We start from the raw sequence: 17,181 nt of genomic DNA, 5'->3' as shown, positions 1-17,181 counted from the left end.
TATGATTGTAACTTCACTGACAAGTAGTAGATCTGATGTAGTTGGTCTCTACCTGGTACCTCTGATCTCTGTTTGTGGTCCACTACAGTTGATATAATGTTGTAAGTATCCAATCACCTTCAATCAGGAAGTTAAACATGACAGGATATTCTAAACACAGTGATATAACATGATAGCTGCATGACAACAAGTAGTGATGAGTGCAGCCTTTCATCCTATCACTTTGCCAGGCCTGTTTGTGGCATCCCCAGCCTTCAAATGGAGTTCACATTATGGCTCTTAATCTCTCTATGCCAGCCACCGATGTAGGGCCATATATGTGGTCCTCTGTAGCTCAGCTGGTAGAGCACGGCGCTTGTAACGCCAGGGTAGTGGGTTCGATCCCTGGGACCACCCGTACACAAAAATGTATGCACGCATGACTGTAAGTCGCTTTGGATAAAAGCGTCTGCTAAATGGCATATTATTATATATGGGCCTTTTCTTTAATATATGCTGTATGTGTGTGACATCAGTGTGAAGAGTTATTCAGAGGTGTGTGTGGGAAATCTACGTCTGCATCTTAATCAGAAAAGGGGGACTTCCCACCTCTGCCTGTGTGTGTGTCTGCCTGCGTCCTGCGTGTATCCTCTCAGTACTGTTTTGCCGTCCGTCTGTGTCCAACTGCAAGTCACATTGTTTTAACGATCCAATCACATTAAATCAGGAAGCTGGTAACCCTGCTAGGACATTGTTCCTTTCTTACTTAATCTGAGCCTTAGATAATCTTCTTATTAGAGAGATTTATGCTAATAATTGATCATGAAAAAAGCACAAGCTTTGGCAAATCACATAACATGTTTCTACTTAAAACAATTATTTTACAGATTACAGAGAGATGTTCAGCCTACATGCATTAGCAATGCTATGAGAGAGAGTGGGAGAGAGAGAGAGATAGAGAGAGAGATAGATGCACTGTAGGGTGCTTTATGTGTGGCTGTCCTCCCACCACCAGCCTCCTCTGTTGTCATGGTGTTGTTAAACCACTTTCTCACAAATCCAGTGACGATTGTCTAAACATGATTGGTCATTCCATGCCTTTACAGGAAGCCATGTTTCTGTGTTCAGCTCAACACAGTCCTCCTCCCCATTTGCTGGGTTGTCACCACCATTATCAGGCTGCTGTGGGTACCAGTGACTACAGGGTAAACAAGACAGAGAAAATTAAATAATAAACATTGTATTTGTCACATGTGCCAAATAAAACAGGTGTAGACCTTACCATGAAATGCTTACTTACTAGTGCTTTTCCAACAATGCAGAGTTAAAAAGTAATAAAAAATTAATAAAAAATGTGCTAAATAAAAAAAGGAAAATAGTAACACAACAAAATAAAAATAGTCTATGTAGGACTACCAGTGCCGAGTCAATGTGCAGGGGTACGAGGTATGTAGTTGAGGTAATTGAGGTAATACAGTGCCTTCAGAAAATATTCACACCGCTTGACTTTTTAAAAATGTTGTTGTTTTACAAAGTGGGATTAAGATTGATTTAATTGTAATTTTTTGACAACAATCTACACAAAATACTAAAATGTATTCTAACATAAAAAAAAAACACTAATATATCTTGATTAGATAATTATTCAACCCCCTGAGTCAATAAATGTTAGAATCACCTTTGGTCTTTTGGGGTACATTTATTAAGAGCTTTCCACACCTGGATTGTGGAATATTTGCCTATTATTCTTTGAAAAATTCTTCAAGCTCTGTCAAATTCATTGTTGATCATTGCTAGACAACCATTTTCAGGTCTTGCCATACATTTTCAAGCAGATTTAAGTCAAAACTATAACTCGGCCGCTCAGGAACATTCACTGTCTTCTTTGTAAGCAACTCCAGTGTAGATTTGGCCTTGTGTTTTAGGTTATTGTCTTGCTGAAAGGTGAATTCATCTCCCAATGTCTGGTGGAAAGCAGATTTTCCTCTAGGATTTTGCCTGTGCTCAGCTCCATTCTGTCCTTTAAATCTTTACGAGATTTTACCTGTGCGTCAATCTAAGTAACGCAATAAAACAATATTTTATTTATTTATTTATTTAACCTTTATTTAACCAGGTAAACCAGTTGAGAACAAGTTCTCATTTACAACTGCGACCTGGCCAAGATAAAGCAAAGCAGTGCGATAAAAACAACAACACAGAGTTACATATGGGGTAAAACAAAACAAAGTCAAAAATACAACAGAAATACATATATATATATACAGTGTGTGCAAATGTAGCAAGTTATGGAGGTAAGGCAATAAATAGGCTATAGTGCAAAATAATTACAATTAGTATTAACACTGGAATGATAGATGTGCAAGAGATTATGTGCAAATAGAGATACTGGGGTACAAAATCTCCATCACAATCCGTCAATTTAAGCTAAAGATATCTGTTTTTTTTGCATGGGAAGGTGGCCAAGCTACAGCGGTGTTTATCAGACCATGAGAATGTCTGTGCAAACCCCTCTATAGAAAGGGGAGACTCTCACGAACATGATGGTGTTCATCCGTTTTGCTCTACAACCCTCACAAGTGTCACGGGACTCGTCTGAAGTCGGTAACACTGATGTGCCAACTTCTGTCTGTAGCGTCCGAACCGTTTTAGCATTTTTTGCAGTATTACTTTAGTGCCTTATTGCAAACAGGATTCCTCCGTTTTCTCCTATCACAGCCATTCAACTCTGTAACTGTATTAAATGTCACCATTGGCCTCATGGTTTTCTTCCTCTCCGGCAACTGAGTTAGGAAGGATGCCTGTATCTTTGTAGTGACTGGGTGAATTGGTACTCCATCCAAAGTGTAATTAATAACTTCACCATGCTCAAAGGGATATTCAATGTCTGTTTTTACCCATCTACCAATAGGAGTCCTTTGCGAGGCATTGGAAAACTTCCCTGGTATTTGTGGTTGAATCTGTGTTGGAAATTCACTGCTCGAATGAGGGACCTTACAGATAATTGTATGTGTTGGGTACTGAGATGATGTAGTCATTCAAAATCATGTTATAACCATTATTGCACTTATTATGTCACTTTTAAAGCACATTTTTACTCCTGAACTTATTTAGGCTTGCCATAACAAAGGGGTTGAAACTTATTGACTCAAGACATTTCAGCTTTTCATTATAAATGTATCCCTGCAAATTTTGAAACACATAATTCCACTTTGACATTATGGGGTATTGTGTGTAGGCCAGTGAGAAAAAACATCTACATTTAATTAATTTTAAATTCAGGCTGTAACACAACAAAATGTGGAAAAAGTCAAGGGGTGTGAATACTTTCTGAAAGCACTGTTTGTACATATAGGTATGGGTAAAAGTGACTAGGCAATCAGGATAGAAAATAAACAGAGTAGCAGCAGTGCGTGTTTGTGTGTGTGTGTGTGTGTGTGTGTGTGTGTGTGTGTGTGTGTGTGTGTGTGTGGCGTCAATATGCATGTGCATTGTGTGTGTGTGTATGTGTAGTATGGTTAGTATGTGGGTAGAGACTAGTGAGGGTGCAGATAGCCAGTGCAAGAGAGGCAGTGCAAGAGAGGCAGTTCAAATAATACATTTGAATTTAAAAAAGGGTCAAAGTAAATAGTCAGACACTGTGGTCGAAAACATAATTCTAAATTATAAACATGTTTTTTCAGCTTTAAAATGAGCATAGCCTTATCAAGCGTGGACCAACAACCAAACCTTTATTTGTATTTTTTAAAATGATATTTTCACATGCAAATATTACTTGGTTACTATGATATATTGTTAGTGCTCATGGAATGACATCTATGACTGGAAGCAATATTTTTTATGAACATGATTTGAAGCAATATGTAATTTGCTAAAAAGTCTCTATCACACCTGGATGGACAAATCTCACCTTATGGTCAGTGGTGTGCCGTCCACCCATTTCCAGATCCCCTCATTAACAGAGTCAGTCAGACCAATCCAGGCTCTCTTATTGAGGCCAAAGAGAAACTCCTGTTGTTGATAAAGATACTGATATTGTCAACTGCAATAGGCTAAATGCGTTAAATACTGGAAGATACATTACTGACCAAGGATGTTTGATCTCTCTCTCTCTCTCTCTCTCTCTCTCTCTCTCTCTCTTTCTCTCTCTCTCTCTCTCTCTCTCTCTCTCTCTCTCTCTCTCTCTCTCTCTCTCTCTCTCTCACACCTGTTCCTTATCACTGTTTATGATGACCAGGTCTGCTCCTCTCTCCTGACAGTCCTGGCTACTCTCCCTCCAGGTTTTAGTCTCAGTAGAGATGAAGTACCAACTGGATTCAAACTTCTGCCAGCCTTTAGGACAGGTTTGTTCTACAACACAAAAACATGAATTATTATTCTGCACCTGTTATTGAACAATACAAATACAAGTTGACTGCATTTTAGGAATGTGATGTTATGATAATTGATTAGGTAATCTCACTCAGATTAGAGAACTTTGCCATGAGATCATTGTTCTCCCTCTTTTGTTGGTCTCTCTCTTCAGTCAGGGTGTTGTAACTGGTCTGTAGCTGGTCTTTCTCTTTAACCAGGGTGTTGTAACTGGTCTGTAGCTGGATTTTCTCTTCAACCAGGGTGTTGTAACTGGTCTGTAGCTGGCCTTTCTCTTTAGCCAGGGTGTTGTAACTGGTCTGTAGCTGGCCTTTCTCTTTAGCCAGGGTGTTGTAACTGGTCTGTAGCTGGATTTTCTCTTCAACCAGAGTGTTGTAACTGGTCTGTAGCTGGCCTTTCTCTTTAGCCAGGGTGTTGTAACTGGTCTGTAGCTGGCCTTTCTCTTTAGCCAGGGTGTTGTAACTGGTCTGTAGCTGGCCTTTCTCTTTAGTCAGGGTGTTGTAACTGGTCTGTAGCTGGTCTTTCTCTTTAGTCAGGGTGTTGTAACTGGTCTGTAGCTGGTCTTTCTCTGCAGTCACATTGGTTTTATCTCCCATGCCTCTGTTATCTGGAAAGGATTGAAACATATAGCTACTGGGGAAAACGCAATTTCATATTGCTACTGTACGTGACAGGCATTAAAAACTGACGGTCTACACAGTTTTTTAGAAGTGGACAGAATATCTTGGATTAGGTTTGCTAGTTCCTTAAAAATGCTCTTACACAGATTTACATTGACATTTTAGTCATTTAGCAGACCCTCTTATCCAGAGCAACTTACAGTTAGTGAGTGTATACATTTTCATACTGGCCCCTCTGGCCCTCCGTGGGAATCGAACCCATAACCCTGGCGTTGCAAGCGCCATGCAGATAACAACATTCATCTGAATTTGGGACCTTGTGAAAAACTGATATAGTGTAATGATTAGATAACAATTCACTCACAGACTAGTCTCAGAGAGATGTTGAGCGTGACTTGTAGAACACACAGCATCCCAAAACTCACAGCAACCATCCTGTAGAGTCTTCTCCCTGAATCCTCAGGTCCTGAGGAGATACACACTGATGTGAGAACACACATACACAACGTACCCATTCACACATACCCACACACACAAACACATGTTGAAGAGGGTGGGGTTTGTACATGACCAGCTACAAGAGGACTGTATCTCAATGTTGTTTTAGAGGAGGTTACCATATCAGTATGACATGTTAGAAGCACATAATTACATTAAAAGACACTGAAAACATACAGCTATTTGCATATTTACATTCAAGGTAAAATCATTATAAAAGACTTCCACTGGGACTTGCTACCAATTAGCATTTTTCAGTGTTTTTGTGTCATGTCTTTGTGTGTGTGTGTGTGTGTGTGTATGGGTCAGACCTGAGATACAGTGGGGAGAACAAGTATTTGATACACTGCCGATTTTGCGGGTTTTCCTACTTACAAAGCATGTAGAGGTCTGTAATTTTTATCATAGGTACACTTCAACTGTGCGATACGGAATCTAAAACAAAAATCCAGAAAATCACATTGTATGATTTTTAAGTAATTAATTTGCATTTTATTGCATGACACAAGTATTTGATACATCAGAAAAGCAGAACTTAATATTTGGTACAGAAACCTTTGTTTGCAATTACAGAGATCATACATTTCCTGTAGGTCTTGACCAGGTTTGCGCACACTGCAGCAGGGATTTTGGCCCACTCCTCCATACAGACCTTCTCCAGATCCTTCAGGTTTTTGGGCTGTCGCTGGGCAATACGGACTTTCAGCTCCCTCCAAAGATTTTCTATTGGGTTCAGGTCTGGAGACTGGCTAGGCCACTCCAGGACCTTGAGATGTTTCTTACGGAGCCACTCCTTAGTTGCCCTGGCTGTGTGTTTCGGGTCGTTGTCATGCTGGAAGACTCAGCCACGACCCATCTTCAATGCTCTTACTGAGGGAAGGAGGTTGTTGGCCAAGATCTCGCGATACATGGCCCCATCCATCCTCCCCTCAATATGGTGCAGTCGTCCTGTCTCCTTTGCAGAAAAGCATCCCCAAAGAATGATGTTTCCACCTCCATGCTTCACGGTTGGGATGGTGTTCTTGGGGTTGTACTCATCCTTCTTCTTCCTCCAAACACGGCGAGTGGAGTTTAGACCAAAAAGCTATTTTTTTGTCTCATCGGACCACATTACCTTCTCCCATTCCTCCTCTGGATCATCCAGATGGTCATTGGCAAACTTCAGACGGGCCTGGACATGCGCTGGCTTGAGCAGGGGGAACTTGCGTGCGCTGCAGGATTTTAATCCATGACGGCGTAGTGTGTTACTAATGGTTTTCTTTGAGACTGTGGTCCCAGCTCTCTTCAGGTCATTGACCAGCTCCTGCCGTGTAGTTCTGGGCTGATCCCTCACCTTCCTCATGATCATTGATGCCCCACGAGGTGAGATCTTGCATGGAGCCCCAGACCAAGGGTGATTGACCGTCATCTTGAACTTCTTCCATTTTCTAATAATTGCACCAACAATTGTTGCCTTCTCACCAAGCTGCTTGCCTATTGTCCTGTAGCCCATCTCAGCCTTGTGCAAGTCTACAATTTTATCCCTGATGTCCTTACACAGCTCTCTGGTCTTGGCCATTGTGGAGAGGTTGGAGTCTGTTTGATTGAGTGTGTGGACAGGTGTCTTTTATACAGGTAACGAGTTCAAACAGGTGCAGTTAATACAGGTAATGAGTGGAGAACAGGAGGGCTTCTTAAAGAAAAACTAACAGGTCTGTGAGAGCCGGAATTCTTACTGGTTGGTAGGTGATCAAATACTTATGTCATGCAATAAAATGCAAATGAATTACTTAAAAATCATACAATGTGATTTTCTGGATTTTTGTTTTAGATTCCGTCTCTAACAGTTGAAGTGTACCTATGATAAAAATTACAGACCTCTACATGTTTTGTAAGTAGGAAAACCTGCAAAATCGGCAGTGTATCAAATACTTGTTCTCCCCACTGTATATATAGTTGTAATTATACTTTGTGGAAGGAACAATTTTTCCGGGGGAAGAAATCGTTTATTTAGAGGTCACTACAACTTTTTGAATACAGATCCCAAAAAATGACAACTCTTTAAAACTGTTTGAATACAGATCTGAGAAAGCATCCACTCAGTCGGGCTTTCAACTTAGTAGAATACACAATGTGAATACACAATGTGCAATTTGGATATTAGGATGTGCATCAGCAGTTTTTCTCTTGTTACGTCAGTCACTCTACTAGCCTTGTCAGCTAACAATTTTTAGATTGTCAGTTAGTCTAGCCAGCTATCTAAACTCTTTGCAATCATGGCCGAATACCGACCGGGCACATAGGATATGTTCCCAGGGGCCCTGGCCTCCAGAGGGTCCCCATTTACTTATTTTGTCACTCTCACTCATGTATCATTAACATGTCATAAGTCTTGACAAAATGTGTAGAATTGCAGGAAATGTGCTTTAAAAATGCAAAAATGTCTCTCCAGTCCATGGCAAAATGATTAGAATAGCAGAAAGCTTGCTTTAAAACGGCAACATTTTCTCTACTCCTTATGGCAAAATGTGTACAATTTCAGGAAATTAACTTTAAAACTAAAAGGTATTGACCAGGAGGGGGAGCTCCCCTCTCTCCCAGGTCACCCCCTCTCATGCTCACTTTTTGTTGCGGCACATCCTGATTTTACAAACAAAGAACACAGGTAGTCTAGACTAGCTAACCACCATACAGCCCACTAAAATATCCACACAAGCCACAAGCCAGCCATATCTCATGAGATAGAAGTTTGTTGACATTAGGCTATATTATGAAGTTATCATTTAAGAGCATTGAAAAAAATAATGATGTCATAATTTCTCATAATTTGTAACAACTGATGTCGTCTTGGAATATCTTTATAGAATATACATAAAATGCATCCTCCAATTGAAACGTCTACCTACACACACACATACTGTCTCAATAAAAAGATATAATGTTTTAATAACCTCAAAACACCAAGTTAGGCATACCTAATTTCAAAACAGGCAAACATCACTGTCAATCTGGAATGATAATTATTCACATTTTACTGGTGAAATGTCCAAACTGCATTCCAATCTTCACAATCATTTTCATGGGAATATGCATTTAGATCTTCTTGAATTACTGTTTTGTGAGGTAATCAACCCAGAAGGTGTTAACATAACTATTAGCCTTTCTTGTAGGCCTATTTTATTTCAATCAAAGCATATATCCTGCCTACAGTGCTGTTGAGTTCTTCAGATAAGAAATGACTGAGGAGGTGTTTCTGGTGTAACATATTATAGACCTACTATGCTACAGGACAGTGCTTATAGAAAGTCTATACCCCCTTGATCTTTTATCACATTTTGCTGCCTTAAAATGACATCTTAAAAGGGTTTAATTCAAATTATTTTCTACAGATCTACACAACCTACTCCACATTTTCAAAGTGAAAGAAAGTTATAGAACAAAGAACACTGAAATATCATAATTGGATAAGTCTCCACCCCCCTGATTTAATACTTGGTGGAAGCAGCTTTTGCTGCAATTACAGCTGTGAATCATTTGAATTAAGATTCTACCAATTTTGCACAACAAAAATATATATCCATTGTTTTTGTCAAAATTGCTCGGAGTGCTTGCCTTCTGCCTAGGCAGCATTGCTACAATGCTTGAGCTGGTCCCATGGTTGATTCAGAGCGGTAGCTAAGACAGTGCAGTATGAAGATATGCTAAAACTGCGACTCCAATAGAAATCCGTGATCACATTTGTAGGCGATGTCATGGCGACGTTGGCTAGAGAAGCTCATGCGCAGAAACACGTCATTGGGTCTAACGGTCATCTTGCGCCGACTTGCCCATGTACAGGACATATAAAGTTGCTTTTGTCACATTCATGAGGTTGGAGTAATAACATGTAGAACTAATTAAGACATTGGCTTGAATCTAGGTTGTGCCTTTAGATTTTGAGAAAATTAACAACTAAGGAAGAATTTTTCACATCTCTCATTGACTTCCCCAAACGCCGGCCTGGTCTGTTTGGTCTGTTTTGCAAGTGTTCCAGGAAGTCTTGCGATGTTGTGCTTCTGGGTTTAGCAACCCTGCATTATTGTGACGCTGTTGTCTTAACCTTTGTAATTTTCAAGCTAGGATCAGTGTCAAGGGGTATCTTGCTCTCAAGTGGAAATAAAGTTACACATACATACACAGAAACTGCAACATCACAACCTTTACAGCATCACCTTATGAAGACCCCCTCTGCACACTTTAACTTGGTGAGGAGAGGAAATCGGTATGTTTTCTTGCGTCACTATGAGGAAACATTAGTTGTGGCTCTTCCACAATTCCATTTCCTCCTACACTGAACATATAAAAAAAGTAAATCATGCTTCTATTTATCTGAAACCCACAGCATGGATGATTCAGAGATGCTTTGATTTCGTAACAGTGATTTCCACATGATCCTGCTTGTTGTTCCCATCTTCTGACAGATCTCTTTGTCTTCTTTCTGTTTTTACTCAACAACTGTAGTTTAGACATGTTTGTGATCTAACTAACCCACAATCCTAATATTTGTGTAAACTCTTCACAGTTGTGTTCCGTGTGTGTAACTGAGTAGACTGACACCCCCTTTCATTGATCCACAATCCATAGGTAAGGCTGTACAGTGAAATTTCAAGTATGCCCCGAGTCGTGGCTGAACAAGGACATGGTAAATATGAATCTAGCTGTTTTTTCTGTACACCGGCAGGACAGAACGGTGGTGGCAGGGAAGTTCAGCGGAGGGGGTGTGTGTCTCTTTGTTAACAACATCTGGTGTTATCAAGGAAGTCTCAAGATTCTGCTCGCCTGAGTTAGAATACCTCATGATAAGCTGTAGACCATAATATTTACCAAGAGAGTTTTCATCTATATTTTTTGTAGCTGTGTATTTACCACCACAAACCGATGCTGGCACTAAGACCTCACTCAAGGAGCTGTATATGGCCATTAGCAAACAAGAAAAAGCTCACCCAGAGGTGGCACTCCTAGTGGCCGTTGACTTTAATGCAGGAAAACTTTAGTCTGTTTTACCTAATTTCTACCAGCACGTGACCTGTGCAACTGGAACTGAAAAAACTCTAAATTACCTTTACTCCACACACAGAGACACACACAAAGCTCTCCCTTGTCCTCCATTTGGCAAATCTGACCATAACTCTATCCTCCTGATTGTTGACTACAAGCAATAACTAAAACAGGAAGTACCAATCACGTGCTCAATACAGAAGTGGTGCAATGAAGCGAATGTTAAGCTACAGGACTGTTTCTCTATGACAGACTGGAATATGTTCTGGGATTCATCCTATGGCATTGAAGAATTTACCACATCCGTAACCGGCATCATTAATAAGTGCATCGACGACATCTTCCCCACAGTGACCAGACGTACATATCCCAACCAGAAGCTATGGATTACAGGCAATATCGGCATTGAGCTAAAGGCTAGAGCTGCCACTTTCAAGGAGCGGGACACTAATCCAGACCCTTATAAGAAATCCCGCTACCTCCTACGATGAACCATCAAACAGGCAAAGCTTCAATACAGGACCAAAATCGAATCCTACTACACAGGTTCTGACGCTCGTTGGATGTGGCAGGACTTGCAAACTATTACAAAGGGAAACCCAGCAGTGATTTGTCCAGTGACGCGAGCCTACCAGACAAGCTAGTTACACTATATATACAAAAGTATGTGGACACCCCATCAAATGAGTGGATTTGGCTATTTCAGCCACACCCGTTGCTGTATAAAATTGAGCACACAGCCATGCAATCTCCATAGAAAAACACTGGCAGTAGAAAGGCCTTACTGAAGAGCTCAGTGACTTTCAATGTGGCACCATCATAGGATGCCACCTTTCCAACAAGTCAGTCAAATTTCTGCCCTGCTAGAGCTGCCCCGGTCAACTGTAAGTGCTATTATTGTAAAGTGGAAATGTATAGGAGCAACAACGTCTCAGCTGTGAAGTGGTAGGCCACACAAGCTCACAGAACGGGACCGCCGAGTACTGAAGCGCGTAAAAATCGTCTATCCTCGGTTGTAACACTCACTGCCGAGTTCCAAACTGCCTCTGGAAGCAACATCAGTACAATAGCAGGAAGAGCTTGACTGACCTGCACAGAGTCCTGAACTCAACCCAAATGAACACCTTTGGGATGAATTGGAATGCTGACTGCAAGCCAGGCCTAATCGCCTAACATCCGTGCCTGATCTCACTAATGCTCTTGTGGCTGAATGGAAGCAAGTCCCCGCAGCAATGTTCCAACAAAGGTGGGACAAACTCCATATTAATGCCCATGAATTTAGAATGAGATGTTCGACAAGCAGGTGTCCACATACTTTTGGTAATGTAGTATACCTTCTATGCTTGCTTTGAGGCTAGCAACACTAAACCATGCAGGAGAGCACCAGCTGTTCCAGACTACTGTGTGATCACGCTCTCCATGACTAAGACCTTTAAACAGGTTAGCATTCACAGACAAATTACCAGGACACATACTTAGAGCATGCGCTGAGCAACTGGAAAGTGTTTCTACAACATTTTCAACCTCTCCCTGACCCAGTCTGTAATACCTACATGTTTCAAGCAGACCACCATAGTCCCTGCGCCCAAGAATGCCTAATTAAACTGTCTAAATGACTATCGCCCTGTAGCACTCACACCTGTAGCCATGAAATGCTTTGAAAGGCTGGTCATGGCTCAGTTCAACACCATCATCCCAAACACCTTGGACCCACTCCAATTCGCATACCTCCCCACAGATCCACAGATGATACAATCTCTATGCTCGTCATTGACTTCAGCTCAGCGTTCAACACCATAGTGGCCTCCAAGCTCAACACTAAACTAAGGACCCTGGGATTAAACAACTCCCTCTGCAACTGGATCCTAGACTTCCTGACGGGCCGCCCCCAGGTGGTGAGGGTAGGCAACAACATATCCGCCACACTGACCCTCAACATGGGGTCCCTCAGGGGTGCATGCTCAGTCCCTTTCTGTACTCTTTGTTCACCCATGACTGGGTGGCCGCGACCAACTCCAACACCATCATTAAGTTTGCTGACGACACAACAGTGGTAGGCCTGATCACCTACGACGATGAAACGGCCTACAGCGAGGTCAGAGACCTGGCTGTGTGGTGCCAAGATTAGTTTTGTTTTATTTCATACGATCAGTTACGAGTTTTGTAAATGTTTTCATTGTGTTTTGTTTAGAGTGCTCCATGTCAGCAATGAGCATGTTTCTGGTTTCTCTGTCCTCTTAACATTGACGGAGAGTTTGTGCCAGAGCATGCATAGATGTAGGCTAACTGGCCTGCTGCATGCAAGTGTAGGTAAGTGCCATTTGGGGATGTCTGATTTCTGATTGCTTTAACTCACCATCACTAATAAGCTGAGCTTCTCAGTATTTTTGTTTCTCACCGCACACAGTAAGTCAAAGAAGTCAGTATTATTGAATTTCAGTTGTGAATGTTAGTTCCTCAAAGTATTTAAACAATCTTTCCAACACTCTCCCTTTCGATAAACACCAGTCCACGGTGTGAAACAGCAAAATGTCATGTTCTGAAGATAGCATATATCCAGTGAAAATGTCAAAAAATACCTGAACACATCTCCCTTTGAGTGAAAACAGCTGCGTCTCTCCCGATCTCACTGGCACAAGAAACTCTGAGGGCCCGGAATAGGCTAGTTGATTAAATGTTGCAAGTTCGCTAGCGTCAGCTTCCGGCCGGACCTCCATATAAACAGTCATTGGGCCGGACCCAGTTGATTGATTTGATACAATGTTGCCATTCAATAACTGATTGATTTGATACAACTTTGCACTTCACTAGTGATATCGCAAGTCAAGACCGAAATGGAGGCAGACAGGCAGAGTAAAGAGATTAATGAGATTGAAAGAACCTGCATTTTCATCAGGATATTTTCTGTGATTCTTTGTGGGGTTTATGCATTTTTACTTAGTTGACAATGGAAGTTATACTACTGCTACATTGGCCTATAGGCTATATTGCTTAGTTCCATTAGCTAATTTATTAAGCCAATCAAGGTGTATCAATGTGTCCATATGGCAGAGGCTGGTTGATTTTGAGAAACAAAAACGTTATTGAAATTAAACTGTTCCACGAAAATACACATGAAAATCATAACTGGCACGCAGATCAGTAGAAATGCTAGGGTAAACTTCCTCAAACTTGAAACTCACGCGCCACAAAAGAATAGACCGTTGTGAACAGGGTGCACATTTCTTTGTACTACATAATTACAACGGGTGTGTTTTTGTGTGCCAAAAATATTGAAACATTTCTGGAATTGTGATACTTGCTTTGTCATTACTTAACTACATTGTGATAATACAATATATACTGTATATCTGCTCCATGGGCCCTGGTCAAAAATAGTGCATTAGAAAAGGGGAAGTCCCAAATGGCACCCTATTCCATATATGGTGCACTACGTTTGAACAGAGCCCTATGGGCCCTGGTCAAAGCAACTGTGCTAATAGGGAAGCATTTGGGACTATATTGAGATTGAGGGTTGGCAGCAAATGTTTGCTCAATCTTGCAGTCATCTCAAATATGATAAACAGGAAGCTACTGTATGATTAAATTGCCAAAATTACACAATATAGCTGCAGCATGACTTAAAATGTGCAATCTGTGATTTCTAAATTAATGATATTTCCCCATTGATACTTGAAAATGTAACTTATACTGTAAATGCCTCATAAGCTTAGTTTAACCGTCTAACCCCACCACGAACCAAAATATAAGCTTGTTTCACAATGAAATTGTAAACAAACACCATATAGCCTCAGATGGTTAAAACTATAATTTTGATCTCGTGGGATGGTCAGTCCTTGCATACATATCTCTCTCTATGAATTTTAGAGTGGTTACATTTTTCTAGTCCCGTCTGTCACTCCCTGGCTCTGGGACTCATTATGTTGAGCCAGGGTGTGTTCATTCTATATGTGTATTTCTATGTTGGTAATTCTGTTGTGTTTAATTCTATGTTTGCCTGAGTGACTCCCAATCAGAGGCAACAAGTGTCAGCTGTTGGCTGGTTGTCTCTGATTGGGAGCCATATTTAAACTGTCTGTTTTCCCTTTGTGTTTGTGGGTTTTTGTTCCATGTTCGGTCATTGATACCGTGGACGTCACGAGTCGTTTCTTGTTTTGTATTCATGTTTAAACTTTAACTAATTAAAGTATGTTTGTTCATCACGCTGCGCCTTGGTCTACTCCTTACCTCGATCGTGACACCGTCCCTCAGCTGTTTACCAAAAACAGTGGCGGTGTGTCCCCTGTATTGTTGTTTAAAAAGGTTATTTTCAATTGATCGTCTTTAAATAGTTCAAAATAGTTTCGATAAGTGAAGTAAAAAAATACATTGAATTGATACATTTTAGTGTACATGACCCCAGCTGGTTTTGAACCACACGCTCTGTACCAACGGAACCACACAGAAGAAAAATGTGTTTTTTCTATTACGTGGTGTTAGTGAGTGTGTGTGTGTGTGTGTGTGTGTGTGTGCGTGCGTGTGTTCCGTTAGTGCGTTCATAACTGCCTGCATCCGCGTGTGAGAGAGAGAAAGATAGAGATCATTCTTTGTACCTGAGAGATGGGTCTCAGTCTTCACGTTCCTTGTTGCTCTGTTCCGGTTTTCTTCAGTAACTTTGTTTAATTCAATCACCTGTTTGTTGATGTAGCTGGCCATCTTAACTAACTGTACCTAATATCAATGACTACCCCAATCAATCAATTAATCAACTAATTCAGTCTGTCTGACCTCTTATAGTGTTAACTTACTTATGATTACCTTTCTAATTGACTCGTAATGGTAATATCTACTGAATATTTCTAACTTCAATGACCAGTAGTTGAGTAGCTGCTCTGATATGCGTCTCTGTTGGTTCCTCTCTGATGTCTGTCTGTGGTGCACTGCAGCTGATAGAATGTTTTAAGCATCCAATCACTTTCAAGCAGGATGTAATATTTCGCAAGGCCTGTCTGTGGCATTGTTCATAAGGAAGTCACGTTATGTCTTGCACTCCGTGACTGGCCATCGATGGCCAAATAGGGGGCTTCTTTTCTATCTGTGCTGTCTGTGTGTGACGTCAGTGTCAGGAAATATTCAGAAGTGTGTGTAAGAAATCTGTCTGCATCTTTGTCAGAGGTTTTAAAGGGGAACTTCACAGACGTGCGTGCGTTGGTGGGTGCGTGCGGGTCTGCCTGTGAACAGTGTGTGTCCTCTAAGTTCTGTTCTGCCCTCTGCTTGTGTCCAACTGCAGGTCACACTTTTTTGAAGATCCAATCACATTCAATCAGGAAGCTGGTAGACCTCAGAGGACATTGTTCCTTTATATTTTAATCTGTGCTTTTGTTCTTCTTATTATAAAAGTGATTTATGATAACTGATCATGAAAAAACTCTAGAAAAATAATGAATAAACTTATCAGAAGCCCACATGGCAAATCACATGACATGTTGCTAATTAAAAGAGGTAGAGGGAGAGAGAGAGGTAGAGAGAGATTTGTGTAGAGCCTACATGCAATGTTACATAATGAACTGTTAACATTGACAACAGCTATTGAGTGATATATACCTAATTTGATATGTGTGCGTGCATGTGTGAGTGCATTCTTCCGTGTGTGTGTGTGAGCCTTTCTCTCCTACGTCTAGTTCAGAGTGCCATTCTACCAAAATATATCATCAGTCTTCAAAGTTCCTTAAACAGCAGTACTACAAAGAGTATTTTTCACAGATCCAGTACTGTGGAGTGGAACACCCATAGACCCACGAATATCCTGATGATCTCCCATTGTCCCACCAATATCTATCGCCTGATAAACTCACAAAATGTACCACCACACAGTTCTCCACTCCACCACCATTAGACTCTCCACTCCTCCAATACCTGCAGTAGAAACAACAGAGTTAGACTGGCCACTCTCTCAGAACCTAGAGTATGAACAACGCAGAGAATCAGTCCTACTCCTTACACTGTGGTCAGTGTTATTAAAGCAGTAGTATATTACCTTGTGGTGGTCAGTGTGGTGCCGTCCACCCATTTCCAGGTCCCCTCAGTAACAGTCAGACCAATCCAGACAGGACTGACTGTTTTAAGCCCATTGATAAATGTCTGTTGTTGTGACAGAAAACAACGTTATTAATACAGTCTCCACCTCTCTCTCTCTCTCTCTCTCACCTGTTCCTTATCACTGTTTACGATGACCAGGTCTGCTCCTCTCTCCAGACAGTCCTGTCTGCTCTCCCTGCAGGTTTTAGTCTCAGTAGACAGGAAGTACCAACTGGATTCAAACTTCTGCCAGCCTTTAGGACAGGTTTGTTCTACAAGACAAAAACATGAATTATTACACTGCACCTATTATTGAAGAATACAAACACAAGTTGACTGCATATTAGGCATGTGATGTTCATAATTTATTAGGTGAACTCACTCAGATTAGAGAACTTTCTCTTGAGATCATCTCTCTCATTCTGTAGCTGGTCTCTCTCTTCAGTCAGGGTGTTATATCTGGTCTGTATCTGGTCTCTCTTTTTAGTCAGGGTCAGTGGCGGCTCCTGAAAAAATTCTCAGGGGGGTGCAATTTTTCTGATGATTTAGGTGACCTACACACATTTTAAAAAAGATATGTCCAGCAACAACATGAAGACAGGGGCATCATATAAGTCAATACCAGAAGCATTTATTGACT

At 41.0% G+C, this 17,181-nt stretch overlaps 1 protein-coding gene across 1 annotated transcript; it reads right to left on the bottom strand.

The window, feature by feature from the left end:
* Nucleotides 1–425: 425 nt before the first annotated feature.
* On the bottom strand, nucleotides 426–15,365 carry LOC121560998 (CD209 antigen-like protein 2). The gene is made up of 7 exons (XM_045214783.1): nucleotides 15,077–15,365; nucleotides 5,335–5,436; nucleotides 4,848–4,957; nucleotides 4,442–4,817; nucleotides 4,187–4,329; nucleotides 3,890–3,990; nucleotides 426–1,177 (listed from the first exon to the last, which is right to left on the bottom strand). The coding sequence occupies exons 1-7, from the start codon at nucleotides 15,177–15,179 to the stop codon at nucleotides 1,018–1,020; spliced, it is 1,095 nt and encodes a 364-aa protein (XP_045070718.1). The 5' UTR covers nucleotides 15,180–15,365; the 3' UTR covers nucleotides 426–1,017.
* Nucleotides 15,366–17,181: the final 1,816 nt, after the last annotated feature.

This window comes from Coregonus clupeaformis, unplaced genomic scaffold, assembly GCF_020615455.1.
Source record: "Coregonus clupeaformis isolate EN_2021a unplaced genomic scaffold, ASM2061545v1 scaf0312, whole genome shotgun sequence".
Classification (NCBI taxonomy): Eukaryota; Metazoa; Chordata; class Actinopteri; order Salmoniformes; family Salmonidae; genus Coregonus; species Coregonus clupeaformis.
Note: the sequence above shows the minus strand (reverse complement) of the source record. Positions and strands in the feature narration are given on the sequence as shown.

What these genes read in the sequence shown, in the direction of transcription:
- LOC121560998 (XM_045214783.1), bottom strand. Translation starts at nt 15,179, where the DNA reads ATGGCCAGCTACATCAACAAACAGGTGATTGAATTAAACAAAGTTACT. An exon ending in GACTGAGACCCATCTCTCAG is followed by an intron (nt 5,437 to 15,076) that starts GTACAAAGAATG and finishes GTATCTCCTCAG; the next exon opens with GACCTGAGGATTCAGGGAGA. An exon ending in GGCAAAGTTCTCTAATCTGA is followed by an intron (nt 4,330 to 4,441) that starts GTGAGATTACCT and finishes TTTGTGTTGTAG; the next exon opens with AACAAACCTGTCCTAAAGGC.